General features: G+C 51.5%; 4 protein-coding genes across 4 annotated transcripts; 2 read left to right on the forward strand and 2 right to left on the reverse strand.

Moving 5' to 3' along the window:
• Positions 1–3,322: 3,322 nt before the first annotated feature.
• BO88DRAFT_340563 (general substrate transporter) lies at positions 3,323–5,113 on the forward strand (the record flags this gene model as incomplete). Its single annotated transcript, XM_025703062.1, has 4 exons — positions 3,323–3,416; positions 3,488–3,595; positions 3,665–4,205; positions 4,273–5,113. 4 exons carry the CDS (start codon positions 3,323–3,325, stop codon positions 5,111–5,113), a joined length of 1,584 nt encoding a protein of 527 aa, XP_025562878.1.
• Positions 5,114–5,981: 868 nt separating this feature from the next.
• Positions 5,982–7,308, reverse strand: BO88DRAFT_404799 (phosphogluconate dehydrogenase). The gene is made up of 3 exons (XM_025706715.1): positions 7,115–7,308; positions 6,357–7,058; positions 5,982–6,283 (listed from the first exon to the last, which is right to left on the reverse strand). Exons 1-3 carry the CDS (start codon positions 7,228–7,230, stop codon positions 6,139–6,141), a joined length of 963 nt encoding a protein of 320 aa, XP_025562879.1. The 5' UTR covers positions 7,231–7,308; the 3' UTR covers positions 5,982–6,138.
• A 1,824-nt stretch (positions 7,309–9,132) lies between these two features.
• On the forward strand, positions 9,133–10,613 carry BO88DRAFT_404801 (tyrosinase family protein). The gene is made up of 4 exons (XM_025706716.1): positions 9,133–9,314; positions 9,360–9,485; positions 9,544–9,666; positions 9,735–10,613. The coding sequence occupies exons 1-4, from the start codon at positions 9,217–9,219 to the stop codon at positions 10,438–10,440; spliced, it is 1,053 nt and encodes a 350-aa protein (XP_025562880.1). The 5' UTR covers positions 9,133–9,216; the 3' UTR covers positions 10,441–10,613.
• Positions 10,409–11,315, reverse strand: BO88DRAFT_41791 (uncharacterized protein). Its single transcript, XM_025708324.1, has one exon. The coding sequence runs from the start codon at positions 11,264–11,266 to the stop codon at positions 10,523–10,525; it is 744 nt and encodes a 247-aa protein (XP_025562881.1). The 5' UTR covers positions 11,267–11,315; the 3' UTR covers positions 10,409–10,522.
• Positions 11,316–12,522: the final 1,207 nt, after the last annotated feature.

Below are 12,522 nucleotides of genomic sequence, written 5' to 3' on the forward strand. Positions count from 1 at the left end.
ATGGAGACCTACTTTTTTCCGTTCTGGAGAGAGAGTGAAGGAGGGGAGGACCCAGAAAAGTCAGATTGTGTTACCCTCGAATGAGCCAATCTTGGAGTTGGTTCCGACACAGGAACAGTCAACCGAGCTGGGAGGGAGCCAATGAAAAGGCCAAGGGCCGAGGGAAGATGACGATTTTCGGTCGGCGCGCGATGTTTTAGCCCCCCCGACCGCATCCACTCGATCTCCTCGAAAAACTGGGTCCGCCTCTCTGTTTCCCCCACATGCTTTTTTCCCTTTGCGCCAGAGCCCCCACCCCGTTTTTTGCCGAGAAAGACTTGTCGATTCTTGGTCGACTCTTGTTCCTATACCAAGGCGAAATACGATGAGCTTCGGTATTTCTTCTCTGGCTTGTCGCCTTGGCGCCGAGTTTTCGCGGCCAGTGCGGGTAGACCGGAACGCCATTGACGTAGTTGGTCCGGCAAAAGATGGGGGACTTCACGCAGGGTTTTCTGGGGAGGTGAAGAGAGGGGGGCACTGATGGGGATGGGAGGGGTGGAAGGATTCGCCACGAGATCTCTGACAGGCACGTTCAGCTGCGCGACCATGGGAAGGAAAGACGATGGCAGATCCGGGCGCATAATTTCCTTACGGGACTACAGGACTGTCAAGTGTCAGAGTTTGCATTATTGGGAGAGAGAAAAACGAGAAGAGTGATATCTTAGACCCAATTAGCACCGGTGGAGACCATCAAGTGCGACTATGTCGCAGGCTCGCAGCTCACCTTGCAGGAGGTCTGTCTGTTAGGAGAAATAAAGGTAATATTACTTTTCCACATCTGTAGGTGCGAAATCCCGCTGCCTGCTCTTGGCTTGTCTCATGGGGAAAAGAAAAACGAAGGATGGATCGATATCTCTTTTTTTCACGCAGTGAGCCATGGCTAATCATGTTGCCCTGCGCGTGCTGTCGGAGGGAAGGTGTTAGGACGGGCCAGCGGACAGTTTGATCTAAGTCTTTTTCCGGCATTCGGTGGAGATGCGAATTCGAGAATCATTGGATAAAGGCGTGGAATGCTAGCAATTGGCAGATGTCGCTGACAATCGGAAATGGAAGGAGGAGAGAGAATCACTTGACGAAAAGGGTAAATCAACAGGAGGGGGAAAAAAAAAAGAAGATGTTGAAGCGGTTACATCCTTCTCTCACCCTTCGGGACGCTAGGTCCATTCGGGCCAAAACCAGAGAGAGATGATGGAGATGGAGATGGAGACGCGGAGAGAGAGGGTGATATTGGCCCATAGTATAAACTAGTAACTTAGTAGGAGGTGGGGAAAAGAGAGAGAGAGGGAGAGGGAAAAATTGGGGAGCTGGAGACACCGTCGCGGCCAGAGACGGTGCGGGGTGGAGCCTCCCAGCCGACGGTGGAGGATGGCGTCGAATCACCATGCAAAGCCTCCCTCCCAAAGCACCAGGAAGGAGGAGCCATTACCCTACCATTCCCCTCCAGGTTAAACCTCTTTGGGACAGAGCTTATTCATATTGTTGTAGATATCATTATTAACTTCATCTTTCCATTGGCGCATGAGGTGTCTCGCCTTGCAGGATGAAGGACGCTAGGCGCGGTCCGGAAACCCAACGGAAACGGCTTCCCGAACGACGGCCGAATCTCGTTGCATTCAAGCCGTCTGCTTTTCGTGACGCGAGGATTCGGGACGGCAGAAGGATAGGAGGGTAGGTAAGTTCGCTACGGTATGAGATTATGCTGCGGTTTCATGCTGGGGAAAAGGAAGGTGGTGAACGGCCCCGTATGATTGACCCTTGAATGACGGGGGGATGCGGTTAAAGATGAGTGGACTTTTGGCGGCTGAAATGCTGAACGCACAATGGCGCCCGCATTCAGCCTGCCTGCCTACAGTTACGCACATAACACGATGGGCGACGATTATTCAGCCAACATCCAATCTAAGGTAGCTTAACTAAGGTAACTCACTGAGAGTTAGGCGAACTTCCCCGTGGGATTTTGGCGATGTCTTTCCTTCCCTCGCTTAAGTTGCTGCCTTCGGACAACGAGGGTTACCAAATAGGCAGGTCAGCCCTGCGCGGTCAGCTCCACGTTTGGGTTCAGGTTCCCGCAACGATGGACGGGCGCGGCAACGATTGGCCAGGGCGTGCGCGCACGTCCGCTCTCATAGGCTGGCGGCTTTTTCAGGGCAGGATCATGGAAAAGTGGAGCCGCACGGTGTCCTCGGGTTGGTGGTAGTTGGTTGATGATGATGATGATGATGATGATGGATGGTGGATGGTGGTGGAGGAGATGGTGTGAAAGCCATCCATCAGCCCAGACGGGAGGGTTGGATATTGAATGGAGTGGAAAACGATTTCTTGTCACACTGGTAGTCAGACAGGATGATGAGAGATTCTGACCTGTGCTGTACTTTGTACATTGTAAGTACTACCTGGTAGTACCTTACTCAAAGGACTGAATGGCCAATAAGAAGATACAGGGGCCGACCCGAATGTTAGACTTATCTGTGTACAATCCGTGGATAAATGAGACCAGTATGTATGGTTCCCCCTTTTTTCACTGTGTTCGAACCTTTTTTTCCCAAAATTTAATGCTTTGGATTTTTCTATTTTCTTTTTTTGCTTTTCTTTTTCCGCTGGTTTAATAAATAAAAACAGAATATTGAATTTTCTTTTTTATATTTAATTTCCTTTTCAGATTACCCAAGGGGGGAAAGGCACCAAGACCGGGCTGCGTGATGTCATTGCTCACTGCATTTCCAGCGCATCCACAAGTGGGCCACGGGACTGCGCCAAAAAAGATGCTTAACCCAGCGTTATTGATGCATCCGGTCCCCTGCTCCACAAAACAAACAATGGTACGGCTCACTATGGGTCTGCGTAGCTTGGTGGAGCTCTCCCTCCTCCTCCTTCTCCTCCTCCTCCTCTCCAGTTAGTTAGTTTTAGTTCAGTTCGGGGGATAAGAGATTGTCGGCCAACATGCATGCTTGCCACAACCGACAGGCCTGTCGTCTTCGAGAAAGTAGATAACCCCCCTTCTTCCCCCCGTCTTCTCCGCGTTGGCTCCAGTCCTGTTTTTATTTTTTTCTTCTCTTCTTTCTTGTGTCACATCACAACTCCTCCTCCTTTCGACCAAGACAACTACAAAAGGAGCAACGCGACAGGAGTCTTCTTTCGGAGAAGTGAGCGAGTCAACTTAAGTGTTCGATCGCTCCCCAGATTCATTGACCATTGTCCCTCTTCCATTGGTCATATCTCTCAACAACAGCAATACTCTTTCTCTTGCAGTCTATTACCGTCTCGGTATAGCATCACTTTCACAATGGCGCCGACCTACGCTGGCCTGTCGGGCAGGAAACTGTCCCTGGCCGTCTCGACAATTGCGACGATGGGTTTCTTGCTGTTCGGTTATGACCGTGAGTCTCCCTCGCCGGCTATCCCCGATCTAGCCATCCCGATCACATGCTAATCTTTCTCCAACGTCTAGAGGGTGTCATGTCCGGTATTATCAGTGATACCGCGTTCGAAGACCTCTTCACTGCCACCAAGAACAATGCTACCATGCAGGCCTTGGTTACATCCGTTTATGAATTAGGTTAGTCGCAACTTCTCCCAACGAGTTACAATTGCGGGCCTCCCAATTCTAACGCGCCTCGTCGCATAGGTTGTCTGGTGGGCGCTATGTTCGCGCTCTTCTTCGGTGACAAGACTGGACGTAAATGGATGATCTTCTCGGGTGCCATTGTCATGATTATCGGTGTCGTCATCCAGGTCACCTCGTATGCCGGACACATTCCTCTTCTGCAGTTCTTCATTGGTCGTGTCATCACCGGTATCGGTAACGGCATGAACACTTCCACTATCCCAACCTACCAGGCTGAGTGCTCCAAGACCAGCAACCGTGGTCTGCTCATCTGTATCGAGGGTGGTATCATTGCCATTGGTACTGCGATTGCCTACTGGATTGACTACGGTGCCCACTTCGGTAACAGGGACTTGGTGTGGCGTTTCCCCATTGCCTTCCAGATCTTCTTCGGTCTCATCATCATCTTCGGCATGTGGTTCCTTCCCGACTCTCCCCGTTATCTCATCTCCAAGGACCGCGTCCAGGAGGGTGAGTACGTGCTTGCCGCCCTGGGTGGTTGGGAAATCCACGACCACGAGACCCAGCTGCAGAAGCAGCTGGTCATCGACTCCATCAGAGCGTAAGTTTGCCGGGGGAAAAAACAAGTTGGATGACGCGTGGCACAAGTCGCTAACACTCAGCTACAGTTCGAATGCCGCTGGCAAGGACGTCGGATACCGTGACCTTCTCACTGGTGGCCGCTCCCAGCACTTCCGTCGTATGATCATCGGTTCCTCCTCGCAGATTTTCCAGCAGCTCGGTGGTTGCAACGCTGTCATCTACTACCTGCCTGTGCTGCTCCAGGACTCCCTTCACGAGAGTGAGAACTTCTCCCTGGTCATTGGTGGTGTCAACATGATTGTCTACGCCATTTTTGCCACCTTTTCCTGGTTCTTCATCGAGAAGATCGGTCGTCGCAAGCTCTTCCTGGGTGGATCCTTCCTTCAGTGCATTGCCATGGTTATCACCTTTGCCTGTTTGATCCCTGGTGACCAGGAGACTGCTAAGGGTGCTGTCTTCGGTCTGTTCCTCTACATGGCCGCTTTCGGTGCTGCTTGGTTGCCTCTGCCCTGGTTGTACCCTGCTGAGCTGTCTCCCATCAAGACTCGTGCCAAGGCCAACGCTGTCTCGACCTGCAGCAACTGGCTCTTCAACTTCCTGATTGTCATGATCACCCCCGTCATGGTCTCCCACATTGGCTGGGGTACCTACCTGTTCTTCGCCGTCTTGAACGGTCTGTTCATCCCCTTCATCTGGTTCTTCTACCCCGAGACCGCCAACCGCTCTCTGGAGGAGATCGATATCATTTTTGCCAAGGGTTACACCGAGAACATCAGCTACGTGCGCGCTGCCCACGAGCTGCCCAAGCTCACCGACGACGAAGTCGAGCAGAAGGCCATGGAGTACGGCTTCGGAGGTGCCAGTGACGAGGAGAAGGTTACCACCGCCGAGGTCTCGGGCTCCAACTCCGCCCGCGAGTCGGAGTAAGGGTGAAGCATGGAATCTTTTGCATGGTCATGAATATAAAATGTTTGGAAGCATTTTCCCGCTTTTTGATACCTGCTACGCGATTTTAGAGCATAGCCGGCTCTCTCTGAGACCACGGTCTAGGGAGTTCTAATCGTTATTATTCCCCCCTTGCTTTTTTTACTCTTCTGTTACTTAGTTTTAGTGATACCAGTGCAGAACAGGACGCCATGGGGCATCCTTGCGTGACAGAATTAAACACTTGTGCATTGACATTACATATTTCTATACAACTTTATTAGGTCCATCTTCCTGAACCCTTTCTAGCACTCTTCAAGACTTTCAACATTTCCACGTAGCCTAAGGCAATTACTATCACCGCCCCCACAATTTTCAATATCCCCCCCAGCCTCAGGCATTTCTCAGCACACAATGTGGACTGAATTCCGCAGGCAATTTCTCAAAACCATACCCACCCTACTTAGGCAAGTGGAGAGAGTCTACTTGTTGCCATGTGGCTGCCACACCTGCTCCACGCCTTCTATTCCTGCTTTTATTCCTTTTTTTTTCCCTGTCTTTTGCCCCTCTCTGTGTCGATCAACGGATTGGAGTCATACCGATAGGTCAAGTGGGAACGTGCAGCTGCAAAGCATCCCGTTGGAGACAGTCGGGAAAAGACACTTAGAGCTGCAGGTCACTTCTCCAGAGTGGACCTGGAAGATCCACACTATGGTTGAATCTCAGTAGTATGCATGGGTTAGCAAGTGCGGGGACGGATTGATCGACCTGGATGGTTAGTCAATCCATTCTCTGTGGATGTCGTTGCTGTAGCGGCGGTGAGTTGCACTACGCCATAGGCCAGGACAAGTCCTGGACTCGGAAGATATCACACACATTTCAGGTTATCACTGGGATTGAAGCTGAGAGATACCCACCCAGCCAAGCTATGAACGCATGATATCCATAGTATGGATATGATATATCAAAAAGATGCAATAGAATGCATACATGCATACATATAATGCGTCGATGAAGGTGTCAATCAATTAATCCTTCTTCACCTTCAAACTCTTATCTAAACACTCCACCACATCCTCGATCGTCTTCCCCCGCTGTCGATCATCCGGCTTCTCTTGCCCCAGGATAGGATCATCCGCGACGGTCTGATACACCTGAGCCACGGCGTAGAACCTAAAACAAACAAGTCGGCCAGTCAGCATCACAATCACCATAACACAACGGGAAGTATTTCATTCAAACATACAAATCACTTTCAAACCCCCCGTCATCCCTCATCGTATCCCCAATTTCCTTCATCTCCCTCACCCACCGATACGCCTTCGGCGGCATCCCGACCACCCCCTTCTCCGCTATCCGCAGCGTCGCCGCATTATACTCCTCCATCAATTCTTGCAGCTGCGGGAGCACACCCATCGAATGCGCCGTAGTAAATGACTGAATAGCCAACGCGAAAAACCCCTTCGTCAGAGAAGCAAAGCACATCTTCAACCCGGTCGCTACGCCAATCCGGTCCGAGATATGTTTGATGTTTAGCGTGCGAGATAACTTCTCGTCTGGGAGTTTCTCGGGACCAGAGACTATCAGGCTGGGACAATGCCAGACTGGTTCGTTCGGGTTTGTTGCCTGCAATGGCCGCGGTGGGCCGCCCACGATGCCTCCGTCGATGTAGCGGAGGTAAGACGATGACGATGTCCCACTTGCTTCAGTAATGAGTGCTTCTATCTCGCGCGCTGTCTTTGGCGACACAGCATTCAGATCAATCACCCACAGCGGGGTATCGCGGACCGAGGGCCGCGCGGAGGATGCTTCGACGATGCGCCGGGCGGTTGCGAGGGCGTCCCGTGGTGGGACGATGGAGAGGAGGCAGTCGCTTTGGTCGACCAGGTCTTGCATTGAGGGACGGAGCTCAATGCCTGCTTCCCATGCTCGGCGTTGGGTGGCTTCGCTGTGGGGAATTGTGGTTAGCTACGATGACAATCTGGAGGTGGCTGATTATAGTACCTCCGATCGGCCGCATAGGTTAGGACTCGGTAATGATGGGCGATTAGGAGCTGGGCTATGCCCAGACCCATCTCCCCAATGGAGATGATGCCGATGGCTTCGAGAGGGTATGACATGGTATCGTTGATTGTGATGTATTCACAATGAGAAGGTTGAAATAATTAGAAAAGAGGAGTGATAGTGAGGGGTAGATTCGGGCCCTAATTATCAGCCCTGTTCCTCCCGCGGGCTTTTATCCTCCGTGCCGGGATGGTGGCACGGACTGTCACGTCACGCCATTCATATCACCACTCGGCAGACAAACAGCGATGCTGACTAGGTGTAATAAGATGTTGGGTGACTGGGGTATGGATTGGCTGTTTCTTCATTGCTTGAGAGAAGGCTTTGTGAGAGTGTGGAGTGATTGCCATTCAACGGTCGCATGGTCGTCGCGCAACGGAATCCTGGATTTGACGATTTAGTCGCATTAAATGAAGATAGCGCTATCTTTGAGTATGACGTCGGTCCTTTCTATCGCTCACTTCCATCCAATACAGAGGTAGGTTATCACATAAATGTGGCTGATGCTGAGGATGTGCTGTACGCAGGTAAGCCACTTGGGCATTTTGTTCCAGCTGTATATGTCTTCGTGATGTAAAACCAAGAGGAAGCTTATCTCCTTCAGTCATCTACCGTTTGGCGGAAGGGCCTTCACCATATCAACCAGTGTGTCACGTCTGTTGTTCATAGGCTCATCTCATCAAGTAACCCGAACACCCGCAAGTCCCTGCTATTTTTGACCCGGTCCAAGGATTATGTTGGAGAGCCAAAGCATGCCACGAGGCATGAATTGAGAGTAAAGACGCCATAGCCACACTGTCGAAGCTAATAAGGTACAGATATCGAATAAACCATCGCTCGGTTGTTCCAGGATAGCCCCTTGCATTAAACGCGATCCTGGCGTGTCGTTGAGGGGAGATGAGTAGTTGGGGATAGAGAGATCCGCGCCCTTGCAGCGCGAACCTTGATGCAAGGGGTGCGCTTCATGAAAAGCAGCGTAGCGGACATTCCGCCCTTCAAGGGGCTTTCAATAGGACTGGAGGTGAGAATTTCTACAAATTTCAGCGCTTCCACATAATTTCCTTTAGCTGTTGCCCCCGTTGCCCAAGTTGCCCTGGTGGGATTTAGCGGCGCCTCAAAGTTCGTGATCGTATATTGTGCTCGACTAATCATCTGGATGTATGCTATTATAATGGAAGGGGTCGTTAGACCAAAAGTGCCGTTGAGGAATGCCCCCAAGCTGGAGATTTCCGAACCATCGGTGATAGCCTGATACGATATTCCAGGAAGAGGCAAGCACTCATCGCTGTTAATAAGATTTGGCTACAGCTATGGTCTTGATAGTTTATTTCTACTGTTGTACGTATGTTCTTAAGGACCCCATCTATGTGACAGTAGGAGGTAGCTTTTTTACCATTTATGAGAGTCTCGAGAGCTTATGCGGCAAGCTGCCACATGCTCGCCATGTAGAGCTATACCTCCGATGCATAAAGCATGGACGCAGTGGCTTTACTATACTTCATGCATACATCAGCTGAAACGCAATCAAGGCTTAAACAAGAGCAGAAAAATTCGATGGTCTCTTCAATTTAGTTTAGCGGCATCTTGCCAAGATGCCATGGCACCGTATATTTAACTTATTCTGGTCAAAGCCGAGCATGCCACGATGCGCCAAAGCCTGTCTATCTAGTGTTAGATCTATTTTCGGTAACTGAACCATTGACCGTTTAGACTGGAGTATGCCAAAGAACTGTGGTATACAGTGATTACAAGGAAACGTCATGCCCGATTCATCCTATGCCCAGCATTCCAGTACAGGCACCGTCCCTGATAATCTGACCAGGAGGCGAACCGATTGGCGGCTGGGCTGCGCCAATACCAGAGACTGTGTGCAGTATCCACAGATTCTCATACGCATGGGGATATCTTATTAAAAGCCGAAGGAGCTGACCTACGGCTGCCTACCATGGGTATATAAGTGACGCTATACTACCGTTCGTGGAGTTCTTCATAACCCCTGACCCCAACCCCAAGTGATGCTCCATACTTAAAGCCAGAATACAATGCGTGTATGGCATTCTATACTTCTTCTCCCGGTCCTGGTGGCCTCAACTGCAACCGACCAATGCCGTCCTTCACAGGCCAGCAGCCGCAAAGATTGGTACATCCCGAACCCTTCCTCCCACTTCAAAGCTAACATCACCAGGGGTGACTTGACAATCCAAGAAAGAACCGACTACATCGACGCAGTTTGGTGCCTGCGAGGACGTCCAGCACTCCTCCCCAACGACCAATACCCAGGTGTACGAGACCGCCACGATGACTTTGTAGCGTAAGTGTATAACCCCCACCACCTATTCTAGCCTAGCCCTCATTTAACAAACATGCAGCACGCACATCAACTACACCCTGCACATCCACAACGACGGCCTCCTCCTCCCTTGGCACCGACACTTTCTCTACCTCTACGAAAAAGCGCTTCAAGACGAATGCGACTACCAAGGAAGTGTCCCGTAAGCTACCTCCCCATCCCTCCCCAATGAACTTTCCCTCCTAAGTCTCAATTCATCCCTCCCTCCAGATACTGGAACTGGCCCGTGACCACCAACCTAACCGCCACCCCCCTCTTCGATGGATCCCCCACCTCCCTCTCTGGCAACGGCTCACCCCAAAACAACACCTCCAACCTATGCCCCCTAAACATCTCTCCCTGCCCATCGCCCGGCACCGGTGGCGGGTGCGTAACCACCGGCCCACTCTCGACCTGGGTCATGCACCTTGGCCCCTTCTCCCTCTCCCAAGTAGTCCCCTACGGCGACCTCCCCGCCAACGCCTTCGCCTACAACCCACGCTGTCTCACCCGGAACTTCACGACGGACTGGCTCGCTGCCCTGAACACCCAGGACAAAGTGGACGACATGATTGCGGCCGCCGATATCCAAGAGTTCTTGGAGCTGATGAGTCCAAGTGCGAATGGGTATGTGGGGGCTCATGAGGGCGGTCATGCGAGTGTGGGGGCTAATATGTTAGATACGTTTGCGTCGGCACAGGACCCTGTGTTCTTTTTGCATCATGCTATGGTGGATAAAGTGTGGACGTTGTGGCAGTGGGGGGATTGGGAGGAGAGGAAAGGGGCTGTGAATGGGACGACAGTCGTGCATGATCCACCTGGGGCACCGGTGGTGACGCTGGATACGGTGATGGAGTTTGGGGTGTTGGATGAGCCGAGGAGGGTGGAGGAGGTTATGGATGTGTTTGGGGGGGACTATTGCTATCGGTATGATTAGAATGTCTTAGTAAGTTATGGGTGTGGATGTGTGATGTATACACTCAGTATATAGAGCATATTATAGTAGAGGAAGTGAGTTCTTAATACACAGTCGCCTGCTGAACATCAACATGTCCCGAAAATAACTCCTCCTTGCCCGGATCTTCCGGCAGCTCGACACCATAGAACTTCTTCAATACGTCCTGAATGACATCATAACAAGCGCCGTACCGCACAAGCTTCATATCCCGAAAGTTAATGATTGTCGACGACGCCCGCGGCACACTAAACGTGCGCTTCCCATAATCGATCACGATATCCGCGGCCTCGACGATCTCGGGCTCAATATCCTCAATGCGGACCTTCATCCCCGAACCCGAGATATTGGCGGACGATCCGAGCAGTGGTAATCCCGCTGCATGACACAACCGAATGAGTTCCTCCTGGAAGGGTCCTCCATTGACTAGCATGGAGAGGGTGCCGTCGTGCGTGCAGCGCGAGAGCAACTCAGGGCCGAGTTTCTGGATGATTGGGTGATCGGGCCGAAACGGGGCCGCGACGCCGACGGGCACATCCAGATCCACGGTTAAGGTCCGAACCATGGACTCTTCGCGGGCCGGGAGGACGTGGATTTCTTGATGGAGCGCGTAGCTTCCGATCATGGCGTGCTTCTTGTGTGGTTTCCGGCGCTTCGTTGTGAAGAGGCGGTCCAGGGCGGCTGGGTCGCTGGCCACCAGGCCGTAGCCGATGCTGCCGGGGATGAGGGCAATGCCTTGGTCTTTGACCACTTCGAAGACGCGCTGGGCATCGCGGACGACGTCGATTGGGGTGGTTGAGTAGGTCATTGTGCTTATGTCTAGGATAAGCGTAGTAGAGTGGAGAGAAGGATTCTGATGCTGGTGTTGGTGGGGAGAAGGATCCTGGGGTGAGGATCCGGGGGAGCTTATAAGCTGGAGATATTACGTGCGGGGTGCAGTAGACACGAAAGGGGAAGGGGAAGGGTGTTCGTGTGACTGTGATCATGCTGACGCCACTTTCATCATGCCTCTATACCTGGGTGTCTGGGGATAATTCTCCAGCAATCGGGCGGAGACGTGACAACAGGCAGCAGTGGTAAACAAAGGGATCAAGCGCAATTGCCTCGGGTAGAAGAAATACAACATACCGAGCACCAATTTGAAATTGCCTCGTTCGGGTTCACTTTTAATTTCCAGCTGGTGGTTGGTCGTTTGGTTGATCGGACCCTCAGTTGCTCGGACGGTGTAGCGGTGAACTTGGATGAACGGAACACGCGGCAGCTTGAACAAGGTTTTATTCATGCCGGCAGCCGGGATTTCGATTAGGTCGCTTGGACATCTGCATTCGGCTCTTCGGAATAGACCAGTTCAGGAAGGTGATGGGGTTGTTGTTGTTGTTGGTCTTGCTTGTGTTTGTGGACAGTCACTGATGGTGACGTACCGGATGGGGTCAAGTCGGGTACCCGTTGATTTTTTGCTTATGCCATTGGAGCCATGAACGTCAAGATGGCTAGTATGGGACAGAGGTAGCATTGATAGTAGTGAATCATCTTGATAGCGGGTGTGGGATCGCCTTCGCTGTGTCACTCCACGAAAAAGCATAGCTCGACTACTTATTCAACAAGAAGGGGCTAAGCGAATCTGTGCTGCGAGACCGAGAAATGCTTTCAGAATGCATTCAACAGCCAAGCAGTCACACTGGACAGGCGATACTACTGTCAAAGTATATCAATCCCTCAGTTATTACAGCAGAGTGCGTCCATGAGATTATAGATTTCTATTCGAAGGATTGGTCAGTACTTCCGCCATTATCTGGGGATCTCGGACTAATCTTGAGATACTGCAACGATTGAACTGGCTAGATTTTCAGCTACATTAGAGCGCTCGCCACAACTTCCAGGAACATTTGGACATTGGGAAAGCTTGTCCTGCCGCGCTGTCGGAAAGGGGAACTGTAGAAGGTTTACCAGCACACTATACGCTGAAACTTGTCTTTACTGGACCCCATTCAAGGTAAATAGTAGCCATTCCGATAAGTGGCAGGGGAGTTGGAGCACTGGGCCCTGGTGTGACTAGTTGGACTT

Source organism: Aspergillus vadensis (genome assembly GCF_003184925.1).
Source record: "Aspergillus vadensis CBS 113365 unplaced genomic scaffold BO88scaffold_11, whole genome shotgun sequence".
Lineage (NCBI taxonomy): Eukaryota > Fungi > Ascomycota > Eurotiomycetes > Eurotiales > Aspergillaceae > Aspergillus > Aspergillus vadensis.